This window comes from Salmo salar, chromosome 22, assembly GCF_965601325.2.
Source record: "Salmo salar chromosome 22, fSalSal1, whole genome shotgun sequence".
Classification (NCBI taxonomy): Eukaryota; Metazoa; Chordata; class Actinopteri; order Salmoniformes; family Salmonidae; genus Salmo; species Salmo salar.
The window spans coordinates 10,364,143-10,386,823 of NC_138312.1; the positions used below are offsets into that span (position 1 = coordinate 10,364,143).

The 22,681-nt window shown below is 41.3% G+C and overlaps 1 protein-coding gene across 1 annotated transcript; it reads right to left on the reverse strand.

Annotated features, from left to right (window-relative positions):
• Positions 1–2,343: 2,343 nt before the first annotated feature.
• Positions 2,344–21,811, reverse strand: LOC106582715 (plakophilin-1). The gene is made up of 13 exons (XM_014166076.3): positions 21,068–21,811; positions 14,529–14,626; positions 12,895–13,376; positions 12,648–12,789; positions 12,347–12,554; positions 8,408–8,567; positions 7,849–7,966; positions 7,400–7,579; positions 7,021–7,191; positions 6,676–6,829; positions 6,056–6,242; positions 4,830–4,914; positions 2,344–3,554 (listed from the first exon to the last, which is right to left on the reverse strand). The coding sequence occupies exons 1-13, from the start codon at positions 21,258–21,260 to the stop codon at positions 3,480–3,482; spliced, it is 2,253 nt and encodes a 750-aa protein (XP_014021551.3). The 5' UTR covers positions 21,261–21,811; the 3' UTR covers positions 2,344–3,479.
• Between the last annotated feature and the right edge of the window lie 870 nt (positions 21,812–22,681).

The following is a 22,681-nucleotide window of genomic DNA, read 5'->3' on the forward strand; positions in this document are numbered from 1 at the left end:
TGTAGCGAAATGCTTGGAATGGATGTGTTTGAATGACAGAAGGTGTCTCACTTCTAACAAATTATAACAGGACACTACATACATTCTGCTGATTTATGAAGGTTCTCTCATGATCCACAGGTTACTGTAGGGAGTTAGAGGTATTTAAATGGTTTAGTGGACCTGCAAAGTGTGTGTGTGTGTGTGTGTGTGTCAGAGCCATGATGATTTGGATTAATTCAACCTGAGACTATCGCACCAGGTATTCCTCTTCTGTTCCCATGCTGGAGACCAGGGCTTGATTACAACCTGTTACAATGATGCCAACATTTGTTTGGCTCATCTTTCAGTAGGGGAGGGGGTGAATGTGTCAAAGACCTGACTGGGCCCAGCACCGCATGGTATGGCTCATTATATTGTTGAGTGTGTGTTTGTTTACTGAGGAACATGTAGACAGCCAGAAGAAAGCCACTTTGAATTTCCTTATGTTGGGGGCTTTCATCAAGGTGTTTCATGGTGTAACATCATCCCCAGGTTATTGCACACAGCACACATACGCCTGGAATATCAACCATTCAAAGTTGGCCTTAGTGGGAGTGACCATAGAATTCTATGTTAGTGACCTTACTGAGTAAAGTATTTGTCATCCTTTGCTAGCAAAAACATTCTCCCTCATCGTCACTTGTCAACACAGCCACAACGTCATAGTTATGGCTAAACCCTGCCCATTTACACAATTTATCTTCTTAAAATTACATTTTAAACCTAACCCAAACTAAAGAAGGCCAACTTCAATGCGTTGGTCCAACATACCTTTCACGCATTTGGGCAGAAGTTTCTGTGAATGAGATTACTGTAGGTGTAATGTGACTGACATGACTTCACTTTAGAGTGTGTGCCCTCCTTCAGCACAACATGTCGTCCTTTTTAAAGCACGTTTAGATTATATTTAACATAGTGACATTCTACATTTATTACACCCTTCATAAAACATGACATACGGTTATAGATGCTTTGTAACATGTTTATGTAGTGCTTATGGAGGTATTATGAAGGCTTTATGAAGTCCTTGTTTGACCAAGTGGGTATCGGGAGTCGTCTCTGTGTCTCGAGACTTTGAGACTATGGCCGGGATGCAATCCAACGTGTGTTGTAGTGTGCTTGACATTTATTGCTATTTTTCCATTTTGAGCCGGCATCTGCAGCGTTTACCGTGAACGCGATCTCTGTGAATGTCAGGAACATTGCATTTAAAAAGGCACATTGTCAACAGCGCTTTCACCCGATAACTTGTATTGAATCCCGGCCTATGTTAACACACCGAGTTTAAGCCTAAGCATTAGCTTGGGAAGGTAAGACAAGTCTTCCGATCCCTGCCAAGGTTACTCATCACAACATGCGTGCATTGCTCACCACACTACCTCATAAAATAATGTTCACCTGGTGTCAGTTCCGTTGCCCCCTAATATATTTTTCATTTCTGGAATTTCTATTCTCATGTTTCAAACACATTTGTCTTCAGGCTTCACATAGTTGCATTCCCCAATTGCTGATCTACTACCTCTGCCAATAGTTGTTATGGTTCTGTTAAGTATAGCATGTACTCACACGAGTACTGGTATGTATCATCAAACGTGAACTTGGGAAAAAAAAACACTAAGCTAACAAGCATAAAGAGTTCTCATGAACAAATGTTTTGAAAATATACTTTATCCATTATCCAATGAGTACAGAACAGCAAATATCTTTGGTGATACATTACACTTACAATACCTCATCTGAATTTAAATACACAGTAGTAACCAGTTTCCCAGCAACCTTTTTATGAGAGTAAAGTACATGTTGGATAAAGAATGTCATGACATGCCTGATGGAAACAGAACATTTTTCTGTAAACTTTCCAAAAGTTGACAAAACACGCTAGACAAGGTGGGATCTTTTTGTGTCGGTAAAATGAATTATGCGAGAAATGTCGGTGGAAACGCGTTTATGCGCAAATATTGATATAATAACCATCATATCGAAGTAAACTTGGAGTCACGCGATGACATGTGTGGTCCTTCCATTACGACTCATCGAGAAAGCACACAGTTTATTAGGCTACAGATTAAATAAATTGAACTTCACGGGGTGGTGAAAGTGCAAGGTAATAAGCTTGATGCTCCTTTACAATAATTATTGAGGGTCTTACTCTGGTGACATGATCAGTGATGCTTGGCTGCAGTTTGACAAATACAAATAATTTTGCTCTTTTGCCCATAATAATCTCATCATGTAGCCTATACGTGGCTAGAGAGCACGTGCCAATACCAGAGTGGACAAACTCCCTATATAACAAAACAAAAATTGTGAGAAAACCATATGTAGATTTCAAAATGCAATGGAAAACCATTTAACTTGTATTTTTATTAGGTACATGGGAATTTAAAGCAAAAAATATTTGTATGTGCACTACGTCATCACACACACAGCCTTTTATCTGCAACAAGTCAATTTGATGGAAACACATTTCTGGTTGGAAAATGTGCATATTGTTTTTATGCAGATTTTTGAATATTTGCATGAAAATCTGACGCCAATTAGATGGTGACCTAGCTAGTGACTAAAATGTCAAGTGACAAAAAAAAATACAAATCTAAACCATTTAGTGATGGACAAAAACATCGATGTAGCAAACATGCTTAAAGTATGAATGTACCATATGGAGGAGCACAGTAGCTACACAAGGTTAAACATCGGTGACATCACAATATGTCCATTTTGTGATGTGTACGTTTTTCTATATATATTTTTTCGATTCTGTGGAACCCAGAGTGGCATGCTGGATCAATTAGTTAGCCAGCTAACCTTGATAAGCAACCAGAAATAACTATTGATTTTCTGGTTCATTAAAAAGCTAAACTTAGATATGTTTAATCAATTTGACCATGCCCATTTCAAACTTGTTATATATTCAGGCAAGTTAGCTGGCTAACTCCTTGATCCTGCTTTGTAGTATACCCTCAGGACTACCTGACAAATAGTGGCAATTGTTACTGAGTGGACTATCCTGGCTAGATAAATACAATTAAATGAAATGAGTTACATCTGATCATTTCAGTAGCCTATGTTAGCTTTTATGCTATCAACCATAATTGCCATGCAAGCAAAGGGGCCCTATTCAAGCAATCCCAGTAACCAGGTATTATCAATACAAAATCATCATGTTCACAGTGGAAAAACAGAAACAAATGATTTCTAGTAAACACAAAAGAGCCTAGAAAATAACAGAAAGATAAGTGCAAGATCAAACCTTTATACTGACGTAAGATGAATGACACAACTAAACATAATGGCCAGGTATTCTGATTAGCTATAAATTGTTTTAAAAATCTAAAGTAAAAATGTTGTAATCAGATTAACTGGACCCAATCTGATATGTACCGTAGTAGGTTTATTAGGTCCACAAGTTCATTAGTACATTCGGAGGTTGTGCCAAGAGATCCATGCCAGTTGTCTGGTTACTCAATGACCTGCACAGACCGATGAGCCGCGCTGGTGATGTCGTTCACAAAGGAACCCTTGTTCATCCCTTGCTGTAGGAAAAAATTATTAAAATAGACATTAGAGTTCCCCCTTGATACTGACTTTTTCCCCCCCTTGACAAAATAATAAGTTATGGCATAGTTACAGTTACTAGCTCACAGCAGGTTTCTCACCAAGTGTTGCCCAAGTGAAGCTGAAATGTCAAGCAACTGATGGAAGAGATCAAGACCCAACTATAGTCATTATCAGTTAAAGGTTAAAAGACAAGGGATAAGATGTCCTAGGTCTGCAGAGCCTAGCACTGTCGAACCGGTTTCTCTAGAGTCCTTGGCTGTACCATTTCAGCACCCCTATTTATTTATTTATTTTTATTTCACCTTTATTTAACCAGGTAGGCTAGTTGAGAATAAGTTCTCATTTGCAACTGCGACCTGGCCAAGATAAAGCGTAGCAATTCGACACATACAACAACACAGAGTTACACATGGAATAAACAAAACATACAGTCAATAATACAGTAGAACAAAATAAAACAAAGTTTATATACAGTGAGTGCAAATGAGGTAAGTTAAGGCAATAAATAGGCCATGGTGGCGAAGTAATTACAATATAGCAACTAAACACTGGAATGGTAGATGTGCAGAAGATGAATGTGCAAGTAGAGATACTGGGGTGCAAAGGAGCAAAAATAAATAAATAAATAAATAAATACAGTATGGGGATGAGGTAGATAGACAGATGGGCTATGTACAGGTGCAGTCATCTGTGAGCTGCTCTGACAGCTGGTGCTTAAAGCTAGTGAGGGAGATATGAGTCTCTATGGTTCCTGTGCATCTTTTTCAGGTGTACAGAATACCACCAAACAGAACAAAACCTCTCCATCCGTCCTCCACTGTTTTGGATAATTACCTCACTGGGGAGTGGATTAGGTTCACAGAACTGAGGAAATAACCTCGACACACCCTCGACACACCCCACCCAGTCGAGTACAGACAGATACTGTGGATCTCTATACTGTGTTTTCACAACATAAAAAAAAGAACCAGCAGAAATAATAGCAACTACCTTCAGGGAAGGGGTGATGAGTCATCACACAGATTACCGTATTTGACCTGACTGAGCCTGCCTATTCAGATTGTCCTTTCTATTGCCTCCATTGTAAAACCCACCCAATCACATGTTGTCTTCGCTTTCATTTGGTATTGAGGAGTAAACTGGTAGATAAAATGCATATCTGACAAAAGAGGTCAACATCTGCAACAGGGATATCACATTGCATCTGACAAAAACAGAATTTGTTTGAAATATCAGCCCAAAATTGGTACCTTTTTCAGGAAACTCTGTACGTCCTTCTCTGACCAGAGGCTGTAGAGGAGCACAGCAGCAGCTTTGCTGGCCTTTGGGAAATCCCTATCAAGAGAAAGAACAATCCATGTAAGACTGGGGTATTCTTTCTATTATACTCAAAACCTCTGTTATCTGGGTTCTTTAGAATATCCCCAAAGTGGCTGCCCACAACTGTTAGATTTTTAAACATTTTTCTTTATATAGTATTGTATATTGCAAACTGCTCTAATGTATTGTCCAATAGTTACAGTGAACCACGGAAATGTCTTCTGCCCTAGGCAGCACACACACAGTTGAGACGAGCACAGGGTCAAGCTGCAGTGCCCCTGGATGGAGAGCATGTTGTAGGGTTAAGGGCCTTGCTCAAGGGCCCAAAGGTAGGGGAATGGGAGGGGATTATTATTTAATTTTTTTGACAGTTTTAAACACAATACAACCACACATGTGGATACAGTACAATGCCATTCAAATCATTGAGGATGACAAAAAAGTTCAAACACGTATTTCCATTGTGGTCCTGTTGAAAATACATGAAAAAATAAATACACACAAGATTATAACACGAAAACAAAATACATTTCAAATACATCTCATCAGTAGGGAGGAAACAGTAAAAGGAATAAAATAGATGACCAAGTATGTGCAGTTTTAAAGCGTTGTTCCCATAAAACATTTCTTAAGGTTTACCTTAAAACTCCCTAGCGTAGGGATGGATTTTATACGGATTGGTACACCATTCCATTCCTGTGCACCTGACCAGTTAAGGAAAGAGCTTTTTTCAGCTATGCTTCTATAGTGCACCGGTCTGATATTGGCAAAACTGGCAACAACAAAAAAAATGAGTCTCAAATGAAATTAAAATAACCAGACAGGTAACTGGGGGCAAGACCATGTGTAACTTTAAAAACCATTCACAGTTTGATTTTCAACTGGAAGCCAGTTCAGTTCCCTGGAAATATTAGGACCAATGTGCATCCTAGGGCTGGGCATGAGTATAATTCTCATCAGTTTATTTTGGGCGGTTTGAAGTTTTTCTTTCAGATTTGTTGTTATGTCACTGAACCATGAGATACAAGCATAGTCATAGTGGCACTGGATCAGAGATGCTGCCAGGGTCCTCATAGTCTCTGTATCCTTGAGGATGTGAACCCAGCAGCCCGGCCAACATTAAATTTTGCAATACAAAATATTGACCAGACCTTACCTGTTCTTGCTCAGGTTGTTAACTGAGTTGACCAGCTTGTTGGTCAGCAGGGGTTTCCCCAGCTCAGGCTCCTTCATCAGCAGACTGTGGCTGGTTTGGCACACCATGGCCAGGGTGTCGTCACACGGCGTCTCTTCCTTGGTCCATGAGCTGAGGATGCCAACTAGCTCTGGTAGGGTCTGTCGGGCTTCAGACAAGACACATCCCATTAGGTCATTCACCTCCAGCAAACACACTCTATGAAGTGTTGCTAATTCAACCACAAAATGTTAAAAGCTAAAACAACCAAAAGGTCAGGTGTGAATTAAATGTTTAATCCTCTCTGAAGGGAAGGGGAAAGTGAAGGGAAAGGGTATAGCTAGTCAGTTGCACAACTGAATGTATCCAGCCGAAATGTGTCTTCCGCATTTAACCCAAGTACCCAACCGCTTACATAGAATCAGAGAGGTGGGGGAAGGCAGCCTTAAAATACCAGGAGACAATTTGCATAAACTGGCCCTGCGAGATGTTTGCTCTCAATGCAAACTACACAATCATTGAAACAAGGTTGCCTCCGACCAAACATTCTAGGTTCCATCTGTTCTACAAAGAACAGGGCTATGATTGGTGTCCATGCTCACCCATGGTGCTCTGAAGGCGTTGGTTCTTGGCCAGGTTCCCTACCAGAGACACAGCAGTTTTCTGGAGGCTGGGGTTGGAGGATTGCAGCAGGGGAGAGATGTGAGGCAGGCCGTTCAGCTTCTGCACGATGCTCTGGCTTATCACACTAGATACCTGTGGACACAGAGATGAAGACATTATGAAGGGTTTATAAAGCATATTAAGTTAATTGGGACCATGATGTGAAGGTTGTTTTTTTTCTACACACATTTGGTGCATGTTTTTCTCTATACATTTATTGCATTTAAAATACTTTTTGTGTGAATAAATAATGAAATAATCAAAATGATGAGTGTTGTTCATACAATGCCATTGTTAGCAGTGAGGTTCTGCAGGGCTCCAGAGCAGGCCTCCAGGGTCTCTTCTCTCTGGCTGGACCCCAGCAGAGAAAGGTAACTCTGCATGGTCTTAGAGTGGAAGAGCCAGCCTGCTCCTTTAGGGTTCTGCTCCTCTATCACAGGGTAGTCAAAGTGACTCTACAAGAGTAAAAAGAGGAGGACCAAGTTATTATCAATCATCAGATTTTTTTAGGTGATGGAAAATATACGACGGAAGTTGATGTACATGTAATTGCAGTGTGTAATGATAAAAAGTGTATAGTTCATTCAATATGATATGTTGTTAGTGTGTATCCGTCTCTCTCCGCTCTCCCTGGATTTTATTTGACCAATATGCCTGTCTCACCTCCTGCTCCTGGACCTTGCTGCTCTGTGGGCTGAAGCACCCAATGGGGCCGGTCTCACTGGGGGTGTTGGCCCTGCTGGGGGTCCTGGCCAGGGCAGTGATCCTGCTGAAGAGGGCCGGGGCTTCACTCTCCAGCTGGAAGCTCAGGTTGTGCAAGACACACACACAATTTTCCACAGACTGACACAGACAGAGGCAAAGTATTAAAGGGTTGGTTAGCTTAGCATGTACTGTATCTCTATTGTAGCACACACATGTTCATAGTATGATCCATCCAACTCCAAGTTAGAAAGTAGGTACCAACAAATATGTAACCATTGGAGAAAATGTATTCCATGAAACGTTCACATGCAGTTAGAGCTAGACTTTCTATAATAATAATTATATTCCATTAATTCAACATTACTTGTTTAAACTTTATTTTAAGTAATTCAATGTTCCATGCTCACCTTGTCATCTGGCCTCTCTGCAGCCACACAACGTTGGACGTAACTGACCAGAGAGTCGACGAGGCCTCGACAGTTACGCATGGCCTGCCTGTTGCCTTGAGTCGCACAGCTCAGGTTTCTGTTGGGACAGTCGGGGAAAATGAAGTTAAACTGGTCTTGTCATACATCAGGTAGAGGCAGTTCAGGCCAGCATTGTATAGTCTGACAGTGGATAACAATACAGACTAGAACAAAACAGTACTTTCATCCATGAGTGACAGTAAGAATTTGTATTATGCTATTCACCCAATCCTCTGAGATTGGCACAGACACAACTTAAGAAGCTAGGAGTAGTATCGAGAGTAAGCTACAGGTTCAGCCAGCACAGTGCCACTGGAACAAATTTAATTAAGCGCGTCACTCAATGCCAAAACAAGCGTAGATGGTACCTGGGATCTGTCATCATTAGCCCCTCCCATTGCCAGTTCATAAATCTGTCTCTCTAACTTCCTGGCTAACTGCCAGTATTGACCTGTGCAATGTGCACTCCTGGTCTACAGCATTGATTGATGCGTCTCACCGTAGACATGCCGTAGCATGGTAGAAGACCTCTGGGTCCTGGTTGTTGTTTGTCTCATCTCCAGTGTATGGTACTACCACAGTCTCAGTCAGGACAGGCAGAGCACTACGCACCAGCTCTGGCTTCAGACTGTCTGCAGATGACAGGTTCCAAAGGAGACCTGAAGAGAAAGGACAAAGTTGCAGTAGTTCAGTGGTAGTAGAAGCAGCAGTTGTTCAAATAGCTGGTACCTGCTACTCATGTGGCATTATTACCATTGATCTTAGCAAGCTCAACACAAACAATAAATTCAACACAAGCAATACTAGATAGCCAACACAGTGCGCATTGATCAAACTTATGACACGGGCACGGCGTGTACTACCCACAGCATAACTAGAAAGAGAGCAAAAGCTTGCGCACCCTTCGAGTCCCCACGACCAGGGTTGACACGAAATACGAGGTGTTTAATTTTCACTTAACTACAGTACAGCTCTGTCATTGTCACTAATGTTGCCGCTACCGTCTCTTATAACCGAAAATAACTTCTAGACATCAGGACTGCGATTACTCACCACGGATTACCAGAATCCTTTTTTTCCTTTCACGTGTCTGATGAGCCCGACGCGAAGGATATACTGCTTTCTCGGGAACAGGCCCAGATCCCTGTGATTTGAGTGAAGGCGGAGAAAAAGGGGCCGAAGGTCGGGCTGCCTTCTGAGAATTGGTAGGCGATCGAATAAACCCCCACTTCCTTCCATTCTGCTAGCAAACGTGCAATCTTTGGAGAATAAAATCAATGACCTACGCGGAAGATTAAACTAGCAATGGGACATTAAAAACTGTAATATCTTATGCTTCACAGAGTCGTGGCTGAACGACGACACTATCAACATACAGCTGGCTGGTTATACACTGTACCTGCAGGATAGAACAGCGGCGTCTGGTAAGACAAGGGGCGGCGGACTATGTATTTTTGTAAATAACAGCTGGTGCACGATATCTAAGGAAGTCTTGAGCTATTGCTCGCCTGAGGTAGAGTATCTCATGATAAGCTGTAGACCACACTATCTACCTAGAGAGTTTTAATCTGTATTTTTCATAGCTGTTTACATACCACCACAGTCAGAGGCTGGCACTAAGACAGCATTGAATGAGCAGTATTCCGCCATAAGCAAAGAAGAAAACGCTCTTATAGCCGGGGACTTTAATGCAGGGAAACTTAAATACATTTTACCAAATTTCTATCAGCATGTTAAATGTGCAACCAGAGAAAAATAAATTCTGCACCACCTCTACTCCACACACAGAGACGCATACAAAGCTCTCGCTCGCCCTCCATTTGGCAAATCTGACAATAATTCTATCCTCCTTACAAGCAAAAATTAAAGCAGGAAGCACCAGTGACTAGATCAATAAAAAAAGTGGTCAGATGAAGCAGATGCTCAGCTCCAGTACTGTTTTGCTAGCAAAGACTGGAATGTGTTCCGGGATTCCTCCGATGGCATTGAGGACTCCACCACATCAGTCATTGGCTTCATCAATAAGTGCATTGATGATGTCGTCCCCACAGTGACCGTACGTACATACCCAAACCAGAAGCCATGGATTACTGGCAGCATCCGCATTGAGCTAAAGGCTAGAGCTGCCGCTTTCAAGGAGCGGGACTAACACGGAAGCTTATAAGAAATCCCGCTATTCCCTCCGACGAACGATCAAACAGGCAAAGCGTCAATACAGGACTAAGATCGAATCGTACTACACCGGCTCTGACATTCGTTGGATGTGGCAGGGCTTGCAAACCATTACAGACTACAAAGGGAAGCACAGCTGCGAGCTGCCCAGTGACACAAGCATACCAGACGAGCTAAACTACTTATATGCTCGCTTCGAGGCAAATAACACAGAAACATGCATGGGAGCACCATCTGTTCCGGGAGACTGTGTGATCACGCTCTCCGCAGCCGATGTGAGTAAGACCTTTAAACATGTCAACATTCACAAGGCCGCAGGGCCAGACGGATTACCAGGACGTGCACTGCGATCATGCGCTGACCAACTGGCAAGTGTCTTCACTGACATTTTCAACCTCTCCCTGTCCAAGTCTGTAATACCAACATGTTTTAAGCAGACCACCATAGTGCCTGTGCCCAAGAACACTAAGATAACCTGCCTAATTGACTACCGACCCGTAACACTCATGTCTGTGGCCATGAAGTGCTTTGAAAGGCTGGTCATGGCTCACATCAACATCATTATCCCAGAAACCCTAGACCACTCCAATTTGCATACCGCCCCAACAGATCCACAGATGATTCAATCTCTATTGCACTCCACACTGCCCTTTCCCACCTGGACAAAAGGAACGCCTACGTGAGAATGCTATTCATTGACTACAGCTCAGCGTTCAACACCATAGCACCCTCAAAGCTCATCAAGAAGCGAAGGACCCTGGGACTAAACACCTCCCTCTGCAACTGGATCCTGGACATCGTGACGGGCCACCCCCAGGTGGTAAGGGTAGGTAACAACACATCCGCCACGCTTATCCTCAACACAGGTAGCCCTCAGGGGTGCGTGCTCAGTCCCCTCCTGTACTCCCTGTTCACTCATGACTGCACGGCCAGGCACGACTCCAACACCATCATTACATTTGCCGATGACACAACAGTGGTAGGCCTGATCACCGACAATGATGAGACAGGGAGGAGACCTGGCCTTCCTCTGACACCGCTTGGTATAGAGGTCCTGGATGGCAGGAAGCTTGGCCCCAGTGATGTATTGGGCCATTTGCACTACCCTCTGTAGTGCCTTGCGGTCAGAGGCTGAGCAGTTGCCATACGAGGCAGTAATGCAACCAGTCTGGATGGTCTCGATGGTGCAGCTATAGAACCTTTTGAGGATCTGAGGACCCATGCCAAATCTTTTCAGTCTCCTGAGGGGGAAAAAGGTTTTGTTATGCCCTCTTCACGACTGCCTTGGTGTGCTTGGACCATGTTAGTTTGTTGGTGATGTGGATACCAAGGAACTTGAAGCTCTCAACTTGCTCCACTGCAGCCCTGTTGATGAGAATGAGGGCGTGCTCAGTCCTCTTTTTTCCTGTAGTCCACAATCATCTCCTTTGTCTTGATCACGTTGAGGGAGAGATTGTTGTCCTGGCACCACACAGCCAGGTCTCTGACCTCCTCCCCCTCTTTGACACCTCTGCTACTCTCTGTTGTTATCATCTATGCATAGTCACTGTAATAACTCTACCTACATGTACATACTACCTCAACTAACCGGTGCCCCCGCACATTAACTCTGTACCGGTACCCCCCTGTATATAGTCTCGCTATTGTTATTTTACTGCTGCTCTTAATTACTTGTTACTTTTATTTCTTATTCTTATCCATATTTTTTTAAACTGCATTGTTGGTTTGGAGTTCGTAAGTAAGCATTTCACTGTAAGGTCTACACCTGTTGTATTCGGCGCATGTGACTAATACAATTTGATTTGATTCATATTTATCAAAGATACTGTAGCTATGTACTGTTGCTAGTCAAAAACCAGGGTAAATATTTGATTACACAAGAGCCAGTTGATTAAACACAGCCTCTGGAAGACGGAACAATAGTGAGAGCAGGCTGGTCTAGCCTCCAGAACAGACTATTGTGAGATGTCTCATCTATCAAGTTCCCCTGGCACAAAGCAGCACAAAGAGAACACTGGTGTGACTGACAGCGGGATCTGATCAGGATTAAGGGGAGCGTGTTTAGTGAGAGTGTTTCCCTGTGCTCCACGGCACGAATACATTTAATGTAAATATGCATGTTTTGGCATCAGAAAGCAACACAAGCGTGTTTCGCTTTCATACCCGCTTGCATTCACACTGGGACACATGTCTGCAAAGCGTCAGCATTCTGTAATGTCACTAGACGGAGAAGTGTTGTGTACAGAAATAGAATAGTGTTCTCTACCTGTGAGTTGTTTCTGTGTCTCGGTAGAGTCTGTGTCTCGGAGCAGGGCCAGTGCCTCAGTGATGCCACCACAGCGCTGGACGACCTCCTTGTTGTCCGCATCTTTAAAGGCCAAGTTCCGCAGGGCGGCGGAGGCAGTCTGTTGGACCTGGGGACTGGGACTCCTAAGCAGGTTCACCAAAGGGGGGATCCCTTTGAGCCGCAACACCTGAGAGACATGTAAAACTGTTAAGACATCCTAATTCAGGACAGGACAGAGTTGTTTAATCCTGGTCCAAGAGACCCAGATGCGTGTCCACACCTCCTGCTTGGCCTTGTCCTCTGAGTAGGTTGCGTGTTGGATGAAGGAGGCTCCACAGAGCTGGTAGTTCTCATCTCCACTGGACAGGTACTCCACCGCCTCCTTCATGGTTATATCAGCGATCTGACCATTACCATTAATCCTGTTGGGAAAAGCACATACACGTATCAACACCTGTTCACAAACATTTGAAATGCAACTCATCAAAGCCCAAAGCAGCATTTACACACTCACTCATTCCACTCACCCCGCTTCACCCTTGCTCTTGATCCCTGATATCTTGGACTCAGCCATGGAGAGGTTTGAGGGTGCCCTCTCAATACGACCTTGGCTGCTGGTAATCTGGCCGCTACTTTTCGTCTGACGCGTGCCAATCAACTGGCTGTTCCTTTTCTGCACCTTATTGCCTTTGACAGCGACCTGAGAGGAGCTGTTGCCATTGGAGATGACCTGACTGCTGTTCCTCTCGGTCAGGAAGACGCTGGACCTGTTGGGCTGGAGCTGCCGGGCGGGGGCTGAGGACTGCAGTTGCTGCTGCGTGGTGGTGGTGGTAGTAGTAGTGGTGGGGAAGGGGGCCAGGTCAGGCACACTGCGGCTGCTGTTGTGCTTGCCTATGGTGGGGCTGAGAGGGAATCGTCTCTCCCACTGGCTGGAGCTGCTCATGTTCCTCTGGACCGTAGATTCCTTAGAGGCCACGACCCTTTGCTTGGTGCTTTTCTCATAGCTGAGCTGCAGGACGAAGGAATTTAGTAAATGCTAGCAGACACAAAGCAGGAATATTGCAACACTTTCAACTTCATTCCAAAATCATAATACACACAAAGGCTTAGACCCACTTTGGGTGAAGATAAATACAGTGTACTGCATTTAATCAATCTACTGTTATTGATAACTATTCTAGACTTGTCTAATTGGCAGAGGGCAGTGGGAAATCAGAACTATTCATATACGATTTGTAGTGGGCACCTTTCCAGAATAAGATTTATGTTACATAAACAGTTGCGATAAGCATCATCATGACGGGACAGGACAGGCCGAGACACACGACATACAAACAGAACGTTTTGTGAATGCTTGTTTTTCTCACCGACTGTGAGTTGTGTGAGATATAATTTGTAAATAATGTGTTAGAAATGGTTTACAGACAGTAGTAATTAGTAATAGTATTAAGTAAAAGTAAGGGTAATGTGTGACGATAATTTACAGTTTAATTAATATAATATGTTCAGTGTCAATATGGATTTCTTTCTCTCTTTGTTCATGAACAAGAACGAGGGCCTCCAGAGCTCGGTTGAGGTGGAAACTTGGCATGGACCAGATTTCCGTTTGGAGTACTCATCATGCCTCACCTGTGTGAGGTGGATAAGTGAAAGCACATGATTGAGACAAAGAAGTCAGTTTCAACAATGAGTCAGGTGCCATTATGGGAGGATGCCTCACTTTTCTCACTTGTGCTGGAGAGAAAGCTGAACAACACTCCCCAGATTTCTGGAGCAATAATGACTGGGCAGTATCTCACATTCACACCCAGTCCTGTGGTTAGTCAGTAATCTCCAGCACCTGGTTACACCTGACTCAGACTCTCATGTTCACATACATTGAGTAGCTGGCCATGTGAGATATGGTTCTGGGTTCCGAGAATAGTCTCAGATTTACTACCCCATGATGACCATGGCACTGCTTTCATATTAATATCCACTGCGCCTAAAGCTGTAAAAGAGATTTTAGGGGATTTTTGTTGATCACCACTGAACCATAATTTATCCTTAAATGATATACTGATAAATACAACTGATAACCCAAGCAAAAATATGGGACAATGTTCTGTCTTTGTATTTAAAACAAAAGGGAATGTGATGTGAAATATGAAAAGCTTCATACCGTTTTTGAGAGGCCATTTGTACCATTAAAGAAGGCACCTCCATTGAGACTGGTAGGTGACTTAAAGGAGTCAGCGAATATGTTGATGTACACAGGACCTACGGAGAAAAACAAGAGATTGTAAATGGCTCTTAAAATCTGTTAATATTAGTTATCACTGTAAAATATTGAGTGTGAGAAAAGAGACACTGTTTATTGCTTTGGTGTGATTAAATTGAGGGCTTGAGGAAGCAGGTTGGAAAAACATGGCAAACATAATTACGGCATCTCTCATCACAGTGCATCTCGTAATGTGAGCTTGTAAGCTGTAATGACTAATACGTTTGAAATCTTTAATCACATTACAAGATGCACTGATGAGAGATGCAGTAATTATGTTTTGCCATGTTTTTCCAACTGTCAAACATTAAATGTGTTTTGGTGGGACAAAATGCATTTTCGAACATGTTCCATATGAGCCTGCCAACCAAGTATTATACCCATTTGCTGTTTTGACAAAAACAAATGATTGGTATTGTACTGTTAACATCATTGTCATGCCATCCACAGTGTCTTATGCTTTCAGATAATAAACAGGGAACTTATGCATTCTAGTGAAATATGTATTGTAAGTCGCTCTGGATCGGTGTTAGGCTTAATTCAGAACTTTGGAATTGACTCCCATTCAACTCATGAATTGAAATTCAAATCTAAAGTATTTCTGGAGCAATAATGACTGGGCAGTATCTCACATTCACACCCAGTCCTGTGGTTAGTCAGGAGGTATAACTTGAATTTGAATGACATGAAGTAGAATTTAATTCAGTGCAATTCAAATAAATTCCACTCAGTCATAGAACATGAGAATTTCATTGAATCTGACAAGTCACACTTCCAGATACCAAAGAACATTTCACTTTTCTCTGGAAACAATGTTCATAAACTATTTTAAGTGCTTAGAATACCCAATTATGTTTCCACCAACCATTTCATTTCTTAGACTTCTTTTGAAGGCCTCAGGGTCAACATGAGGGTCAAACTAATGCATTCTTGGAAAGGTAGTATTTTCCCCATATTGATTTTTCTTTTTAAATAACATACAACATTCACATTCAGGTTTTGTTTTCCTTGATCATTCATTTTAAGAGTTTCTGAAAATCAGTTGTTTCAACAATATTTTATTTGCATATAATGACATGTTTGATGTTATGTACATTACAGTATGTATATTTCTTTATACAACGTGTGGGTCTAATCCTGAATGCTGATTGGTTAAAAGTGCATTCCAGCCGGTGTCTATTCCACAAGTTACCACCTCCTAAATCTAAGACATTAAAATGCCTATTTACACTGCTCCATCTGACCGTGCAATCCACGGTCTCATCAGCCCAGCCAGGCAATTTATAAACTTGATCTCCACTATAAAAAGCATCTAGACATTATCTCAATTTTTTTTGGAGACTAACATTTAGTTTTCAACAGCGGAGATTTGTATATACTTTGCTGTCTGTCTTTCCAACATTTGCAACATTGTTTCAATATTCAAATTCGATCTCCAGCTGTCCCATAGTAAGGAACGTGTCGGGAGTCAGGAAGAAACAGCCAGGCAATGTTTCTCAGCTAGTCGAAACCATGAATCAGCTGGCATAATTTTTATGGATATATATACAAAGAAATGTCAATTGAAAAAAGGTCAAACGAAATGAAGTGCAGCTAGTTTGCAGTCTTTCCAGCTTCAGTTTGAAGTGATTGCGTTAGCTGTGTTGTTGGCTAGCTCCTCTGAACAACGGTGTTCTGATGAGTGAGTACATTTTCTATGCCAGGCGAAATTGCGCCTAATTAGCTCATTGTTATGGATGTATCCAAATAAATGTCACTAGAAAACAGCTTAAACAAATGCAGCTACTTCGCTGTTATTCTGGCTGCACTTTTAATGTGACTATAAGTTAGCCGTAGTTGGCTAGCTAGCAAGCAAGCGATAAGAACGTTGCCAGCCAGTATGGTAATGGAACATTTAGAACGAACGACTGGATACAGTTGTTCGTTCTAAAGATACATAACAAGTATTTTTGTTCCATAGATACAGAACAAAAATACTGAAATACTGGGTTGTGTCGAATGACCAGCCGGCTTGGGTAGCAACTCCAGATTTGTATCAGGACTATATCTTGTGGAAGGATGAAATAGTATGAATAAATGAATCAACATTTAAAAAATTATGAAAACATTTTAATCATTATTAGAATATGTTGGTAACCCGTTGTATAAAAGTGATAATGCCCTCAAAGACGATGTTTGGAGGATATATCGGCACGGTTTGCCGGCCCTCAACAACACCCCCATGCCAATATATCCTCCAAACACCGGCTTCTCTGGCATTATCACTTAAATAGGGTACACCTAATACAGAATAGCAGAGGCATTTGAATTTCATTGAATTTCACTGAATTCAATTCTATTTCCTTTCATTCTTATTATAATTGCAACTGTGTGCGCTGTTTACTACTTCAATTCAAGTTCACATTCAATAATTGAATTGGAATTTATGAGGCATTCTCAATAAAATTCGGATTTGAGCCCAACCCTGCTCTGGATAAGAGTGTCTACTAAATTACTCCAATGTAATGTAAAAATGGTTCGGCTATAGTACTTAAGTAAAATAATTGATTATTTGTTGTATGTTTGTTCATACTTGTCTTGAACTTGCTTTCTTGAAATTGTTTTATGGTGAGAGCTCTGGTGAGTAAGATTTACAATGTAGGCTACTTATTATAATAAATACAGTTGAGTAAGATTTACAATGTCGGCTACGTAGACAGTTAGTGATGGAGAACATTAGCTATAGTCAATTCTCAATTTCCTTTTGAAAATGTAGAACAGGCCTGAGTGGTGTGGACATCATTCTATGGGTGTGGACATGGCCTTCCATGATGTGCAACGGGGTGCTCATTGCAAATGTATTGAAGCGGCAAAATTAAAATTGGCCTCTGATGTTGATTTTAATGACATTTTCATAAAATGAAATTGAGTAATAATACATCAAATGTATTCTAATTAGTGGAGAAAATAAAAGATTTAGGGCGCTGGTTCAGATGTGCCAGCACAATGGCATAATGGAGTGCATGATAATCCAGCATCCTGGCATTGACATTTCCGACAGCTTTTGCAGCCCTTAGCGTTGCACAGTACACCGAAACGTCTGTACTTTTTCGACACTACAACATGAAAAACAGTTTGGTGCTAGAATTTTGTTACATTTGATAGATGAACCGAAAGTATCTCACATTTGGAAACCAGTATAATGTATTGAATTTATTCGAATATTTATTAATTTGCCAAAGTTTATCATAAAACATTAACATAATGCATCAGTGATTCATATTCCCTGCAACTTTCTGAAGAGGCAACGGCACAGGAATGCCCCAGTCTCTGTGTGTGCGGTGCGTATAGCCATTTGCAATGCTAATGATAACCGTCTTCGGGTAAAAGGAAAGGCGTTCTATCTACTACAAAGTAGCCTATGCCTACCTGGCAGAATCATGATTATTTGCATCAATCCAGATGGGCATTTGTTTTGCAAACTCCATTGTGTGTGTGTGCGCTACCGAAACACTGCTAACCAAACAAAAGTGGTGCATGCTCACTTCAATTAAAGCTGCAATATGTAACTTTTTGGGAGCCCGACCAAATTCACGTAGAAATGTGAGTTATAGATCTGTCATTCTCATTGAAAGCAAGTCTAAGTTTCGATGGTACAATGATTTTCTACACTATACTTGCTTGGTCACATATTGTAGATCTCTTTTCCATCTTCAAATTAATTGGCACACAAAGTCTGTGTCATCATTTTGAAAAGCTCCTGTTTGTTAGTAGGATTTCTGAGAAAATCGGATAATTTACATGGAAGCTTTATTGTCTCCCAACTTTAATTCGGTTGCATTTTCCTAGATTCTCTTGTTGAGTGTCCCACACAATATCAATTCTATTGCAGTTTTTCAACTGGTGCTCTATCCAAGGCAGGAAGACACTACTGCCATATTCTCATGGAAGAACTGGGACATTTTCAGCTTAGAGGAATTGTGTACAGATCCCTGCAACATGGGGCTGTGCATTATCATGCTGAAACATGAGGTGATGGCACGGCAATGGGCCTCAGGATCTCATCACGGTATCTCTGCGCATTGAAATTGCCATAGATAAAATGCATTTGTGTTCAAAGTCCGTAGCTTATGCCTGCCCATACCATAACCCCACCGGAACCATAGGGCACTCTGGTCACAACGTTGACATCAACAAACCGCTCGCCCACACGACACCATACACACGGTACAGTTGAAACCGTGATTCATCCGTGAAGATCACCCTTCTCCAGCGTCCAGTGGCCATCGAAGATTAACATTTGTCCACTGAAGTTGGGTACAACGCTGAACTGCAGTCAGGTCAAGATCCTGTTGAGGATGACGAGCACACAGATGAGCTTCCGAGACAGTTTATGCAGAAATTCCTCGGTTGTGCAAACCCACAGTTTCATCAGCTGTCCGGGTGGCTGGTCACAGATGATCCCACAGGTGAAGAAGCCTGATGTGGAGGTCTTGGGCTGGCGTGGTTACATGTGGTCTGCAGTTGTGAGGTCAGTTGGACGTACTGCCAAATTCTCTAAAACGACATTGGTAGGCTTATGGTAGAGAAATAAACATTAAATTCTCTGGCAACAGTTCTGGTGGACAGTTGTGCAGTCAGCATGCCAATTGCACGCTCCCTCAAAACGTGAGACATCTGTGGCATTGTGTTGTGTGACAAAATGGCACATTTTATTGTCCCCAGCACAAGTTGCACCTGTGTAATGATCATGCTGTGTAATCAGCTTCTTGATATCCCACCAGTCAGGTGGATAGATTATCTTGGCAAAGGAGAAATGCTCACTATCAGGGATGTAAACAAATTGATGCACACAATTTGAGACAAAATAAGCTTGTGCATATGGAACATTTCTGGGATCTTTTATTTTAGCTCATGAAACATGGGACCAACACTTCGCATGTTGCATTTATATTTTTGGTCAGTATATGTTGCCTGTTGTTTTCCTTTAGATAGGTAACCAACAAGACTAATATTTTAGGTGAACAAAAACTGTGGCTAGCTTTTCTTGACATGGCTAGGGTTATGTAAAAGCCTATGTTAGAATGACCATCTCCAGTTTAAAGTAATTTTGAAATGATCCTTGTTCTCAATCAATTAGCTAAATAATGCAACTCCTGGGGTCTGTTGGGATTTTTTAAAGCTTGATAACATGACATTTTTAACCTTTTCAAGACATTTGTTAAGGTGATTCATGTAGTAGTAGTTCAACAAAAGTGGTTTGTTTATAGATAGATTTCTGCCACTTAGGTCACATTGCTTATTAAATATAATGGCATATTGTTGAAGACTGGTCCATTACTCACAAATCCACAATATGTTTTATTATAAATGGCAACAAAAATTCAACAGTAATATCCCCTTTCCAAAATCTGATTCAGTATTGGCGACTATAATGGATTATTATGTTGAAAAGAAGCAGGGTTCCATGCCCCAATTTTTGGGCATCCATTCTAATAGCAATTAATACATCCCAAAGAGTATCTCTTACAAATGTAAGGCTTAAATCCACTGGGTAACAGTTTCATATCAAGGTGATATTACATAAATCGTAGCGTAATGTAAAAGCCTATGTTAGTTTAAGGTCATATTCAGAGGAAACAAGCCATGTTCTCAAAATATTTGCTATATATGGTAACTCCTTGGGTGTGTTGGCATTTTTTTTAACATAACAGGTTTTTAACCCTTTAAAGACATTTGTTGAGGTGATTCATGTAGTAGTTCAACAATATTTGAGTGGTGTACAGGTTGATTTCAGGTGTTTCCTGGTCATTTCTTCCACTTTAGGCAGGTTGGCTATGAAATATAAGACTGCTCCAGTGCTACTTACAAATACACAAGATTTGTATTATATATGGCTACAAAAAGTCAACAGTAATATCACATTTCTAAAATATGATTCAGTATTTGTGGCCGTACATTGGTTTGTGTAAAAAAATAAAAAAAATAGGGGTGCTTCTAATATCAATTAATACATCTCAAAAGAGCAATTCTAACAAATGTGAAGCTTTAATCGCTCTGTACAGGTTTCATAACTTTTTGACGTTACTAAGCAGGAGTACAATGAGGTAAAGAAAGTCATCAATAAGTCGATGTTTGTATTGGTTCAATACTAAAGGATTCGAAATATATATCAGTTGGCCTAAATATATGTTTATTTTGATATTAAAATGACAAATGGTGCACTTTGTTAACTTAACAGACTTTACAAAAGTGGAGTTGCTGATATTTTATTTGTGCGGTTTTCCTATTTGACAATGAATACGCTAAATCATTCACAACAATACACATGTAAAAACAAAAAAAGAAACCATAACCAGATTGGACTTTAGGTCAAATCAAATAGCATACAAATAACTTATTAGGCTATGTTTCTATAATAATATAATAATAATAATAATAATAATAAGACCTCTGCTTACTCGTTGGGGATGTCGTTGGCGACGACACAGATCCATTTTTACTGTACTTCGACTTTCCCCTCTTGATGGTTTGCACCTGATCCAAGACTCGCTGCTGTTTGGACCGAAGTTTTTTATCAGAAGGCAATGCAAGAGATGTCTCATCCACATTCCCGATGGACATGGCCGATTTCAACGGGTCCATTGTCATCATGAAGGTCCGTTTCCAGCTGTAATTCGAAAAATGCGACGGTCCGTTCCTAGGTCTGTACAGGTGGCGTTTGTACGTGCAATCTAATATACAACGCACCTTGCCCTACCCTGAACAACGAACCACGCCCATTATAAAGCAATAACACGGTTGTGAATGAAGTAAGGGTTCATTTTACGAGTAAATATTAGTCTTCCTGTGCGGCTGCCGACTGAAGATTCTGTAGAACAGGGGTCTTCAACCTTTTCTTGCCCAGGGACCCCCTCCCAGGCAAACCGGCAACCCAGGCAATAATATGTTAATAACAATATGCTCAATAATAACATTTGATAAATGAACTGAATTCACTAGTGATCACTGCATTCATCATAAGACTGTTTAAGGTAGCCAACATCCATGATGTGATCTCCACCCAAGACCAGACCCAGAGCAAGGTAGAGAGTTCAGTAATCAAATAGTCTGGCAACTGGTTGAATTAATAATTATGCTCTTCACCCTTTTGACCCTCAAGATGTTCATGAATAGATCATTCTGTACCGTCTTATTCAATAGCTCTCAAGCCGGTGACACACGTCTAACAAAGCGAGATAGACAAGGCTAGGTGTGATAGACAATCAGATTTTATATGAGGAACATGTGAGAGCAAAGGTCAGACTCTGGAGCATGGATATAAGCCTTCACAGAGTCTTTTGTAAAAACACTCTCCCAAATGTGATATTGAATATGGTGAACCTATTTGTCTAATGATTCTTATCTCTTTATGACAGTTGATCAAACAGACCCTATTTTGAAGAACAAAGGCTGTGAGAATACCCTGGGAAAATACCCAATTGTCAGATTATATGCTGTTAGGCCAGGCAACTCCTCTTCACTGGCAAAATGCTCTGGTGTAGACAAAACAAAGCAGCACCACACCCATGGGCACAGCTTAGCGCCCTAGGGCAGTTATTGCTATGGGTGGTGGCCAAACTCCACCTGGCAATCTGCACCAAGCATTCATTTCCCACCTCAAGAAACCCTAAAATGGAATTAGGTGTTGATGTTCAGACATGTTAAATTACTTATTAGAGCAGAGTTTAACTTTTGTGTTGAAATAACAACACTTCTATCCTTCAATCATACTTTCTATGCACACTCACGGTTTGTAGTTTCCAGAAGTCAGTGGTTGGCTATATGATTACCTTGTAATAAACCCAAATGTCAGTGTAAACAGAGAAACGATACCTATATATGGTAAGTAAATATACAAAAGGTCCGTATTTCTCTTAAAGTTGAAGATCTTTGTGTGTAAGTGTTTGCATTTCCAGCAAAGACTATACCACAGATGGGAGACATCACATGGTTAATCTTTGAAAGGTATATCACATGGGTCACCTTATCTTGCCTGTCTATTTGTTTGGTTTGCCATTAGAATTGTATTGCTA